The following is a 12,194-nucleotide window of genomic DNA, read 5'->3' as shown; positions in this document are numbered from 1 at the left end:
GAATGTGTGAATCAATCAATCAAGCTGGCATGAAGAGACAAAGTTATGCTATTATTTCGAAATAATTGAATCTAACCTTCATTTCATCCAAGGAAAATAATACGAGAGAAAAACTAATAAGCTTGTTATACTTGGTTATTCCTTAGTTCTTAGTTTCTTACTGAGTAGACTGTAGACTAATAGTCTAGCGGTCTAGCTGAGAAGATCCTTTGTTTGTATTTTTTATGTAAAAAGAAACCTTCATTTCTCCTTTATATATATACTGTCAAGTCTGTAGGGGGCAACCAAGTTTAAAAAAAAAGGATTATGGGGAATCTCTATATTTTTGTTTCCCCTTTTGCTTGCTGCAGGGGTAATCACACTTACTTATGCATCTGAAATGACAAAATATGCACATTATTGTCTTCTAACTTAGCTCAAGAGCCAAAAGTCCAAAACTCTTCCTCCAGAAATGATATACTTATTACAGAAGGCGAAAGCTTATTACTTAATCGCTTAGATTCATGATCGATTATGTTGACGTTTAGTTGTCTACTTCTTTTGCTTTGGTAATCCCTGATATTTGTTATTGTTTGATATGTGCCCTTTTCTTTTCTTCTTTGTTATGTGTTATATAGTTGCTTTCTTTAGCTTAGGCTGCAGAATGAGGTTTTTTTTTGTTTTTTTTTATTTAGTCAAGCGATTTGGAACCCAGTCAAGCCAAGAGGTTTATCCTCACATCTATATTATTATTTATTGATGCACAATTTCACTGCGAGAAGACATAACACCTAAATCCCAAACTACATTCAACTATAACGAATAATAGGCGGAACCCTGTCTAACCATCAATACTCAAATGTAGAATTTGATACTCGGGAATTTTTTTTTTTTTATCAAAGATAAACGTTTATTGATAACACAATAATTAATACAACTCTCGGTGTGAAGATAACCCCATTAAAAACCCTGCTTGCTTGATCTAAGCAAGTAGAAAGTCTCATTACATCAATTCGTACAATCCGCTAACATAATTACAGTAAGCCATGGTGCCCCTGCCTCCTTTCAGAATATATCCTCTCATTCAATCAAAGCATGTTTTGCCAACCTGTGAGCTGCCATGTTGCTATCTCTATGTACTTTCTCTTATTTTCTTTTAGTGTCAAAAATTACAAAAAAAACATTTATTTTCCCATCTAACTTTTGCGAATTTACCTATTGTAGGGCCCAAATTTGTTGCATAATTCCCTTTGCTTCTAGGCCCACCCTTGTCTGAGTTGGGCTCTAACACCAATATTCTTTTTTTCTTTCTTTCTCTTTTTCCTTTTTGGTGGTAATACTATTAAGCAAGGATTCATGATGGTTTAGCTTGACCCATGAAAATGTTAGCAACTCACGTGATCTTCGCACCAATTTTCAATTTTAAAATATCATTCATACATTATTGATTTACTGTTCCAAATTTAGTGTTTTTTTTTTCTTTCCCTCAAATTGACTTATTTTTTGTTTGTTTCAAAACATTCATCATAAAAAATTTGAGAAGATGACAGTACGAATTATAAATCAATTTACAGTTAAAAATTACGGATGGATGATCGGAAGTATCATGATCGATGACAGTGTTAACTATCAAAGCATTCATCATGTTTTTTGCATTATCAATTTACTAATTAATATGAGTCTAGATCTATGTGGAATATTGTTCTTTATTCACTATTTACTATTGCTTTTGATCACAATATTACATGCAAATGAACCATCCTCGTCTGTAGTAGTAGTAGTAGTCTGATACTAACGATTCAGCAATAGCGCACCACCACCTCTCTATCCTTCTATCATTTCTCTCATCACCTCCTCCATCACATATATCTGGTTTCTCATATTCCTTCTCCTCCAATTAATTTTTATTGCCACGCTAGGTTAATGCAAAACATGGACCAATCTGGTTAGAAGCAACCCGAAATTACTACTTCTGATCAGTCTGAAGGTTGGTAGTATTTTCGATCTCCATTTCATGTTTGTTCTAGAGGTTATTATTAGCAATGAATGGGAGATCATACGTATGATCAGTGAACAAGATCTCATGCATTTATAGTGTATAGGCTCGTTGGAGAAAGGTTGATCCCTAAAGCTAGCTAGCTCTGTAGTTTGTTTCCAAATCTTGATATCTACTATTTAGGCTCTTTTAGCACTGAACTGTTCAGTGGTTGGAGCTTAAAATATCTAAAAGTGAGCTACCAAGCATTTGTTCACGTTTTATTGCATTATACGACAGCTATTGATTGAAACTCCAGAGGGAGAATAATTAAGTAGGTACTATCTGCCTGTAATCATTCCAAAATTTCAAAGGACACGCTTAGATTCAGAGGGAAACAATATATGTACTAGGCATATTCGGAGGAACACAATGTATACACAAACTAACCAATAGGCCCTTCATGAGAATGAGCTCCATACGTTAGGGACCAACTTTCTTCCATATTATTATTGATCGAACAAGAATCCATCATTCTTTTCCCCTGTAGGACTAACTGGATTTGGGAGCCTCGATAAAGAACGAATGCGAAGACTCTGTCTCCTCTCGTCGTTTCTTTTTTGATCTCTTCCTCCATTTCTATCATGAAAAATATTCCAGATTTGAATTGCTAGATGATCTTGTGTTTATCCCTAAAACTATATCAGGTAATCATTAAGGGCTGTTGAGGGTCAACTCTGCCTGATGTTTTCTTTGTCCAGAAAGATAATTAATTAAGTTTTGAAGAGCTACGACTGTCCTTTCGCTCATATAATAATGACTGCGATTTTGATTGCAATATATCTTGGAAAATGGCTGTACAGCAAGGCATCTTGGTTTCCTTTCTCTTACTAGGCCATCATTACCTGAAAGAAGTTTATGGACGTACAGTTTCATCATGTATCTTCAGTCCAGAACGTAGTTGATTGAGAAAGGAAAATAATCACCACTAAATACCAAAGATAATATTGGCTGAAGTGGCTCTTTCCAAACCGTATAGATTACTTGGAGGAAGAACATTAGGAACTCGATCAACAATCAAGTGTTTACTTCTTTCACAATACATTGTTATATATTTCTATGAATAAAGAACCGATATCGCATCATGATAAGGATCTCAATAAGTTGGCAGATTTTTCCCTTCCCTATCTATCACGGATAAAAGAACAAATATCGATCCCTTCATGATCATAAAGATCTCGATAAGTTTTTTTTATTTTATTTTTTTTTATTAAGAAGAAACTTCATTAATAATGAACTGGTTACAACAATTTTTGGCAACATCTCTTACACATAAATGACCAATGGACTTCACACTAGAACTCCATAATGACTGACTGAAGGAGTGAAAAAAAAAAAAAAAAAAAACCCCAACTCAACTACAGACTCAAGACTTGCACATCAACTAAAAGGAACATGCGCAGGAGCAGTGAATGCCTAACTCACAACTTTGTCAACACTAACTCGCCACCCAGAGTCCTCCTGACCTGCCTTTGATCGACCAAGTCTACACTCATTGTGACTTCAAACCCGACCAAAGTGAAATGCTGGACCATCAGACCTGAGACTAAACTAAACCCAACTCCAGTGCCACCTTAATGTCAACACCAGCAATCCACAAATGCTCCAAATCGCCATCACCTCCGACCCGCAGCCAGAAAAGAACGACCCACTAGAAGGCCAAGAATGATTGTCTATGCTAGTATGCCACAGCCAGACATTTTCGCCACCGCTACTGACCCAACTCCAGAATAGGTTCGACCCTCTAGACTGCCGAACAGAAGATTGTCTATGCCAATAGTTGCTGTGCACCGACCTAACAACTAAAAGTTATTACCGAAAAACAAAACCAAAAGGCCAAACCCTAAAACTTAGTAAGAACTGCCCACCCACAAGGGCCCAACACACATAACCTGGCCCAAACCCCTTTCCACGCTGCTGGCCGCCACACCAACTCATCCCCCTCGCCTGGATTGCAACAAACCGCCTAAACCAGATCGGAACAATCCGATCCGATCCAAGATCCTCTGTACCAGATCTCGCCCCCCTTCTTGTTCCTCTAGGGCAACCACTGTCCTCGTTCCAATCGAGGCTGGAGCGACATCAGCGATGCAGCACAACATCCAACCTAAATCTCAGTGAGAAAGTCCACCACCCAGGCTCACTGTAGCATCAACACCATCGCCCCCTGCACAGCGTCGCCGCCGCCTCCACTGCACCACCTACATCGGCACACTACCATTGAGTCAAGGCCTTGATTGCCATCCCACCATCCTAGCAACCAAACCATACCAAATCTGGGTTGAAAAGCCCAGACTGCAACTCGCCGAGATCGGGGCCAAAGCAAAAGGATCGATCGATCCCATCACCGCCACCCAGGTTGCCAGTCCGCAGGCAGTCCTGCGACCCATCTTTACCATCCCCTGATGCACAGAAGCCCTGAGGTGCAACGGCGCCCCGAGTTACCCACCATTGATGCAGCACCGTCCAGGTATGGTATCTCACTGAATCTGCCATCTTCAGCCAATAGCCGGATCCAATCCATCGACACACCATCGTCACAGTAACAGATAACCCGTCCGGTTGCACTCACCATCCTCCGACGAGGCCAGAAGCCTGCCTCAGCGCGGTGAACCGCCGGACGAGCACAAAGGAAAATATGAGAACCCTAGTTTTCTGAGAGACGCGGTCTTACACAAGATCTCGATAAGTAAGTGGGTTTTTTTCTTTCCGTAACCTATTACCATATTATTCGATTATAACTTTATAAGTTTGTTTCTCTTGCGACATGTTAAGGAAAATTCTAGTGTACTTGTGGGTATCTCATACCCACATTTACAAAAGTGACAACAAATTTGTTGTCAGAGTGGTAATGTTGAGTCCTATTTTGTGTAATCTTAGTTCTAATAATGGTAATTACACCTCTTACGACATTATTATTACAAGCTTTTGAACAAATTCGTTGTCAATGTTGTAGTTTTTGTTGTAATCTTAGTTCTAATAATAGTAATAATTACACCTCTTACGACATTGTTGCAAGCTTTTGAACAAATTCGTAGTCAATGTTGTAATTTTTGTTTAACTATATGTAAATTGTGTAAATGAATATGGTAACTTTTGTTCTCAATGTTGTAATTTTAGTTCAAATAATTGTAATTTTTTTGTTCAAATAGTTGTAAATGAGTGTATGAGATACCCACAAGTATCATATCTTGTCTCACGTGTTAATACTAATTAATGAGTAATAGTCACATAATTACACACAAGCGTGAATGAAAAATTGGGTCATTGACCAAAATCCCCAAAATGAACAAAAATTATCTCACTTACCCCAGCAACAGATTTTTATTCCCACCAACCCAATTTAAAGAAAAATGACTATTCTGCCCTCAATCTAATTAATGAATTACATTTTATGCCTCTCCCTCCTCTCCTCTCTCTTCCCCGATCTCTGCCTCAGATCTCTCTCTCTCTTCTCTCTCTTTCCCCGATCTCCACCTCCGGTCTCTCTCTCTCTCTGATCTCTAAATCCGGTGAGGCGTCGAAACAGGATTTAGCTCAAGGAGATGAGCAGGACTGGTCCACGTCGTCGGAAGTCCGGTGGTGGACTAGTGGTTGTAGTCGAAACACGGGCAGAAGCACAGGATCTCTCACCAGAAGATTTCGATTCCGGTTTCAGATGGTTTCGCCTTTGACAGCCAAAGATCAAAACCAAAGTCTTTTCAGAGTCTCGCCTTCCTCGTTAAGCAACCAAATGGTGGACTTCAAGAGACCATGGTGGACGTAGCCGCCGTCGAACATCTGCATTCCAAGCTTGTTATCCAGCAATAACTTGTAGTCGCTCTCCTTCACCAGATTAAGCCCCCGAATGGCAAGGACTATGTTGCGGTGGTCGTGGTAGACGTAGATGAGGTAGGGCGGCGCGTGGCCGCAGGTCTGCTCATAGGTGACTCGCTTGATGACGCTGTCCGGGTTGAGACGACGGTGAAAATGGGTTGTGGCCTGAGTCGAGCATTTTTGCCGGTGAGATTGGTGATTGGGTGCCCAAGATGAGTTTTTTTTTTTTTTTTTGTGTGGTAAAATGTGGCAGAAGCCCAGAAAGAAAGAAAAAAAGGTTTTATTGAGGGCCAATAAACGACTATTGGGGGGCAATAAACGTCTATTGTGGGGCAATAGATGTTTTAAATTGATGTAATATTTTTTTTTATTTGTCTAATTTTAGGAAGATTAGTTTTATTTGTTCTATTAGAGGGCAATAGACGTCAATTGAGAGACAATACATGGCCAATAGTCATCTATTGGGGGGAAATAGACGTCTATTAGGGGGCAATACATGACTGATAGTAGTCTATTGGGGGGGCAATAGACGTCTATTAGAAGGCAATAAACTATTGGAGCAATAGACATCTATTGCCCTTCTATTAGGGGGCAATAGATGTCTATTAGGGGCAAACAAATATTTTCGGTGAGATTTTCAGCAAATTCCGGTGGGCGGCAGCCGGTGACAGGAATCGGCAGCCGTTGATCGGGCTCCGGCGAAGTCTCCCATGGTTTCTCTCTCTTCCATTCTCTCTCTCTCTCTCTCTCTCTCTCTCTCTCTCTCTCTCTCTCTCTCTCTCTCTCTCTCTCTCTCTCTCTCTCTCTCTCTCTCTCTCTCTCTCTCTCAGTAACAATTAAAGGAGTGAGGGTAAAATTGTATTAAAAAAATTTAAAAAACAAAAAAAAAATCTTAATGGGGTATTAGGGAAGACCTCTTTAGAGTGTTTTAGGTAAGAGGGAACTAAAAAACTTAGTGGGGTAAATGAGAAAAAAAATCTCTTAAAATGATGTAAATGGACAAAAACCCTAAAAAATAACTACCCTGCTCTTAACTTATAGGTTGTCTTTTGAAAAATGCATTCTTACCTTTTATGATGGTACAAGCCAGATGATTGACTCATTTTAAACTGTAAAAGAAGAGAAAGTACTGTTTCTTATTCACATTGCATGTATATGCTGACAAAGGTTAAGAGGTAGATTATCCTTTTCGGATAAAGCTGCACGAAATTATTCTTTTTTGCTTATATATGTTTATTATTTGTTGCCATTGTCCATCTGTTTTTTCTTTCTTGCTTCCTCTGATATCTGTGTTTTCAACAACAAGTCTACAACTCAATCGAAAAAAACTACAAGTCTACAAAGGCAAGCAGGAGTCAACAAACACACAAACAGTCGCACTTTCTAGTTTGTTGGGCAGTGTTTGTAGTCTGATACTATCTGTAAACTTTGTGGTTGTGCATCTGCTTCAAGGATTATTCCCTTTTCTTAATTTATCTGCTGGATTCAGCTATAGCACACCCATATGTATAATACTATATCGATCTCTATCACATCTCTTGTCACCTCCAGTCCTCCCAGGCTGTCCTAAGTCCTAACCCCATTTCTGCTGTATATTTCTGGTTTCTCATAATCCTTTTCCCTTTCTTTATAACCGCTAAGTTTGATGCAAAAAATGGACCGATGTGGTCGGAAGCGACCCAAAATCACTACTTCTGATCAGTCTGAAGGTTGGTATTAGTTTCTCCATTTCCATATAAGTTGGATTTCTCCACTCAACTTTAGTTCCACTGATTTTTGGAAACTGACACTTTCACTTCCTTGTTTGGCATGCAGAGGTTATTAGCAGTGAATGGGAGTTCATTCATATGAGTGAGCAAGAAGAAGATCTCATCTATAGAATGTATAGACTTGTCGGAGAAAGGTAAATCTCTAAAGCTAGCTATTGCTGTAGTACTTGGTTCCGATATCTTGATATCTTGTATTTAGGCTCTCTTAGCACTAAAATGTCACTGTTTTAGAGCTTAAACATCTAGAAATGGAGGAAGACATAACTAGTAATTGATTCATCGTTTGCTAATATGCATGGTTATTTATATCGATGATTTGACATGTACATTGATCCTCAGTCTCTTTGAATTGGGATTACCACAACTTTTTAGCAGTCTTTTTTGAAAGGTAGTAAGGAGTGAGAAAAGGATATTCTTTTGATGGTAAACAATCATGATACTACTATACACCTTTTCCTTTAATTTGGTGTAAAATGTTACTTCGTTCCCTTCTTTTCCTGGATGAAATGGAAGTATTCAAATCCAATTTTAACGTGTTTCACTTTACCCAGAATTTAGGCTCTTGTATTTCACTTTTTGTGTATTTATTTTTCACCTATAGTCATAGATTTGATCCTGTAGAATTCGATCACTTCGTTATTTCTTGAGTGTTTCTTTCTGCCAAAAGTTGTAGAGTTTGTCTTTGAAATTCGTGAATTTTTACGGTTGCATATGTGCACTTAAGATCCTGGTTCCTTTGGTCAACATCAGAGTTGATCTTCAATAATTGATTTATAATATCAAGTAACCAACTTCCCCTGAAGTTATTACAAACCAGAACCTGAAGTACATCTGGGGCTTTAAAAGTCACGTGAAACTATCTGACATTGACTAGTTGCTTAAAATGTCTGAAACCATATGAAGTAATCATGTCTGAAAGGCTGGCACTATATGAAGTAATCATGAGTTCAAAACATTTTAGATGATGTGAGTTTCGTTTTCTTGGTTTCAGGTGGGATTTAATAGCTGGTCGGGTTCCGGGTCGAACAGCAGTAGAATTGGAGAGGTTTTGGATAATGAGACATTGTGAGGTGTTTGCTGAGAAACGAAGGAAGCATAAGAAAGAAAACTCAAAAATTGTTCCGCGTCGAACTTTCAGTGGATTTGGATAGTTGGCTTCCCTTTCCATGATTTATGTGGCTTTTGTTAGATTTGTTTCTCAATGTAGTTCTTAGCAACTGTTTCGTAAAAAGATTGTAAAATTAAATGGCAAAGGTAATGTTCATGATCATTGTGGTGTACCAAGCCTAAACTCACAACTCTCATACTTTTCAGTGTACTGAATGCGCTTTTCTACAAGTGTGGAATATAGTCATAAAGATGGACCATAAGTATTACATTTCATGTATTATATACATGGGTATATATGGGGAATCTCATGTCTCATACCATCAATTCTGTATGAATTAGAAGGTATGAGATTTCTATGTTGACTGTCGATCGCTTTAGACTATGGTACAAATGACTAGTATACAGGATCATTGAGATGGCGATTAGAGATAAAACCATAGTTGGAAAACTTTAAAGGAGAACCGCGAGTGAGCGTATTGTACTGTGCCGATTACTTTAGACTATGTATCTGCGAAGATAGTCTACTCGAGCTGGATGCTTGAGCTTCATGAGGGCCTTAACTTCATGCTTTCGAACCATTTCTCTTGAAATATTCAAGTTTCCAGCTATCTCCCCCAATGTTCTGTCACCCTTGCCATCAAGGCCATATCTCTGCCTGATCACCAAGCTTTCTTTTGGCTTCAGGGAATCAAGCTGGGAGACAATTTCCAGCGGAAGTATTAGCTAGCACATAAATGGGATTGTATTGACTATTGACTAATGACTACGATGAAGGGAAGTATAATATGGCAAACAGAGAAGGAAAATCTAAAGTTTTGAACACTATTAAGCCTCTCCTACAGTCCTACCCTACAATGGAACTAGGCCTCTTTTGAATTCTAGACTCTAGAGTTGACAATCAGTACTAGTGAGTACCTATGAACTTTGAGAATTCTAAAAGTATATAAATGCTAAAACCAAGTGAACTAAATGGTTTGAACAGAGCAAGCAGGGCAATAATAATTGAGGACAATGATCAAAGAGGAAAAAGTAATTACCACATCATCGATAGCAAGCCTGAGAAGAGCAGGTTTCCGCCGGTTATCACCTTCAACGCCGTCAACATCAGTAATAGCGTTTATAAATTCCTCCTGTGTGACCGAATGCCTTGAATGAAGAGAGAAGACAGGTTTTGAGGCCCTCATTACTTCATGATACCTCTCAGGAGAAATTCCAACCTTTTCAATTATCTCGTCCTCTGTTGGCATTCTTTTAAGCTGAACCAACATTTCAAGCTTGGCTTTCTGGATTTCCGCCCTAACCTGCATAAAAGACCAGGTGCATGTTACTACATATTTCTCATTACAATTACTATCAAGGGACTCATATCAACCACTATGCTACTGTGAACAAAAATGTCAGTAACCTAGCTTAGGGACTTAAGGAGCAAGAGAGCTTACAGACTCAAGGCCAAAGGAGACACGAGTAAAGCTTGATAGTGTCATGGAACGTATGATGGCATGCCTGATCCAGAAAAGACCATATGTGGAAAGCCGGAATCTTCTTTGTGGTTCAAAGCGATCAATTGCCGTGATAAGTCCCTTCACTCCTGCCTGACAAAGGTCTTGAAATTTTGGACCATTAGCAAAGTCTTGAAAGTATTTGTTAATGACAAATAACACAAGCCGGAGATTATGCTGCAATAGGTGAAAATAACAATCACCAGTTAGTTTCTCTTTTTCACATTTCAAGCCAAATTAGTAAAACCAATACGTAAGCAAATTAAGTATTACATACCTTGATGAGTTTGTTTCTTGCAGCTCGACCAACCTCCAAGTGTTTTTTCACTTGAACCACACTCGTACTTGTCGCCTCAGCTAGTTCACCCTTATTTGGTTCTCTCCCCAAATCTTTCTGCAGGGTCTCTTTCACTTGAAGAAGAGCCTGAATCACGACAACATAACATAAGTCAGCAGCAAAATACTACACACAAACACATGGACTAGCCAAATTTCAGAATCACAGTTGCCACAAATTAGAAAATTGAGAAGACTCACCTTCATAGGTTGCATTAGCTTGAACAACCAAGTATGCTCAGAAGAAGTAAGAACTGGAGGAATCCTCATCTTTTTCCAGTCTAAACTGACGAGATCAGTTGAAGCCGAATACTCCCTTACAAGCTCCTCAATCATCTGATTCTCACTCTTTCTATCTTTTCTCTTTCGAACTACTGGAGCAGCCACTTTCTCGTCCTTATTCCATTTCAACGCAACCCTTTTATCAAGACTCAATCTTTTAGCCTTCTTTGTCCTGCTCCCAACCACAATGTCATCGCTTTTTCTCTTCTCTACTTTGTCATCAACTTCACTGATCTTCTTCCTCCTTTTGCGACTTCTCTTGATCATCAATCCATCTACATTTTCCAAATCCGAAGCTTCAGTCTCGGGGCTGCGCTTGTACAGATTTTCCAGCTTGGCAGCAGCTTCATTGTAATCCAGTTCCAAATTACAAGTAGGAGCCTCCTCTATCAATGCAGCTTTTACACTTTCGGGGAGCTTTCGAGCCTTCCCTAGTTTTTGGACCTTCTTTCGTGTTTCTATTGGCAAAGGTACTTTCTCCTGAGGCGCAACCAACGCGTTCTTATTGGATTTATCTGTTCTAAAGGCAACAATCAATGGCTTTCTCAACGTTGATCTCTGACTTGATGCCAATTTTGGGCTCAATCCTAACGGAGTCCTAGAAACTGAGCTAGAAACTGTCACAACTCCCATGCCAATTCCCACAGCAAAGTTCTAATTGCTAAACAAGAGCCTTATTTATACACAAACTCTGCAACAAAACATAAAGAAATGCACCCATTTAAGCTCAACCTTGTCCAACAACACTATAGCTACTTGAAAACACACAACTTAGAAATTAAATCCTCATTTTTTATTATTATCTGATCATCAAAACTCTAAATCACAACTCATATAAGTTCAGATCAATACAAAACCTCACAGTTAACCATACTCTCATTGTCTTCACCACCATAAACCCTCAAAACCCTTTAAATCCTTCATAATTCAAACTACACAATACATAACAATCTGTAAGAAACCAAACATTCAGAACATTACTGATCATTATTGATTCATTCATCAAGCTAGAACAAGTTCAAGAACGTAACTAACTTTCTTTCATGTCAAACAAGAGCTCAGTTGCAGGGAATCATACCTTAACCAATGTCCAACTGCTCGATCAGACGCCAAGAAAATCTCGAAGAATCTGGGACTAGGAAAATGAAAGTTCGATTCCTTTTTTGTTTTTGTTTTGGTACACAAAATTTGGGACTTTAATACAGGGCACGTAAATATGGGAATTACGGTGACCACAATAAACTCCGAAATACGGACGGTCCGTACTGTTGGTATGTTGATCCGACGGCAAGGAGTTGCCCACGTAGACCGTAGAGGACTGGTTTTGGAGCAAGAGAGGGTGACGTGGGTGGTGCTGGAACAGAGAAG

General features: G+C 39.0%; 2 protein-coding genes across 5 annotated transcripts; one reads left to right on the top strand and one right to left on the bottom strand.

The window, feature by feature from the left end:
• Nucleotides 1–7,099: 7,099 nt before the first annotated feature.
• LOC112182699 (MYB-like transcription factor ETC3) lies at nt 7,100–8,937 on the top strand. Its single transcript, XM_024321222.2, has 3 exons — nt 7,100–7,539; nt 7,646–7,733; nt 8,591–8,937. Exons 1-3 carry the CDS (start codon nt 7,476–7,478, stop codon nt 8,748–8,750), a joined length of 312 nt encoding a protein of 103 aa, XP_024176990.1. The 5' UTR covers nt 7,100–7,475; the 3' UTR covers nt 8,751–8,937.
• On the bottom strand, nt 8,887–12,049 carry LOC112182673 (RNA polymerase sigma factor sigE, chloroplastic/mitochondrial). Of its 4 annotated transcripts, none has more exons than XM_024321192.2 (6): nt 11,905–12,049; nt 10,746–11,517; nt 10,486–10,632; nt 10,149–10,385; nt 9,747–10,010; nt 8,887–9,402 (listed from the first exon to the last, which is right to left on the bottom strand). In XM_024321192.2, exons 2-6 carry the CDS (start codon nt 11,457–11,459, stop codon nt 9,205–9,207), a joined length of 1,560 nt encoding a protein of 519 aa, XP_024176960.1. In that variant the 5' UTR covers nt 11,460–11,517; nt 11,905–12,049; the 3' UTR covers nt 8,887–9,204. The 4 variants fall into 4 exon arrangements, with proteins under 4 accessions (XP_024176960.1, XP_040368413.1, XP_024176971.1 ...); XM_040512479.1 differs by lacking the exon at nt 11,905–12,049 and adding an exon at nt 11,858–11,878; XM_024321203.2 differs by lacking the exon at nt 11,905–12,049 and adding an exon at nt 11,684–11,763.
• Between the last annotated feature and the right edge of the window lie 145 nt (nt 12,050–12,194).

Source organism: Rosa chinensis, chromosome 1 (genome assembly GCF_002994745.2).
Source record: "Rosa chinensis cultivar Old Blush chromosome 1, RchiOBHm-V2, whole genome shotgun sequence".
Taxonomy (NCBI): Eukaryota; Viridiplantae; Streptophyta; class Magnoliopsida; order Rosales; family Rosaceae; genus Rosa; species Rosa chinensis.
The sequence above is the reverse complement of the archived record's forward strand: the minus strand, read 5'-3'. Positions and strand labels throughout refer to the sequence as shown.

Excerpts from the sequence above, each read along its gene's own strand:
- LOC112182699 (XM_024321222.2), top strand. The coding sequence starts at position 7,476 with ATGCAAAAAATGGACCGATGTGGTCGGAAGCGACCCAAAATCACTACT. Across the intron at positions 7,540-7,645 it reads TACTTCTGATCAGTCTGAAG|AGGTTATTAGCAGTGAATGG; the intron begins GTTGGTATTAGT and ends TTTGGCATGCAG. Across the intron at positions 7,734-8,590 it reads TATAGACTTGTCGGAGAAAG|GTGGGATTTAATAGCTGGTC; the intron begins GTAAATCTCTAA and ends TCTTGGTTTCAG.
- LOC112182673 (XM_024321192.2), bottom strand. The coding sequence starts at position 11,459 with ATGGGAGTTGTGACAGTTTCTAGCTCAGTTTCTAGGACTCCGTTAGGA. Across the intron at positions 10,633-10,745 it reads AGCTAATGCAACCTATGAAG|GCTCTTCTTCAAGTGAAAGA; the intron begins GTGAGTCTTCTC and ends GTCGTGATTCAG. Across the intron at positions 10,011-10,148 it reads TCTCCTTTGGCCTTGAGTCT|GTTAGGGCGGAAATCCAGAA; the intron begins GTAAGCTCTCTT and ends TCTTTTATGCAG.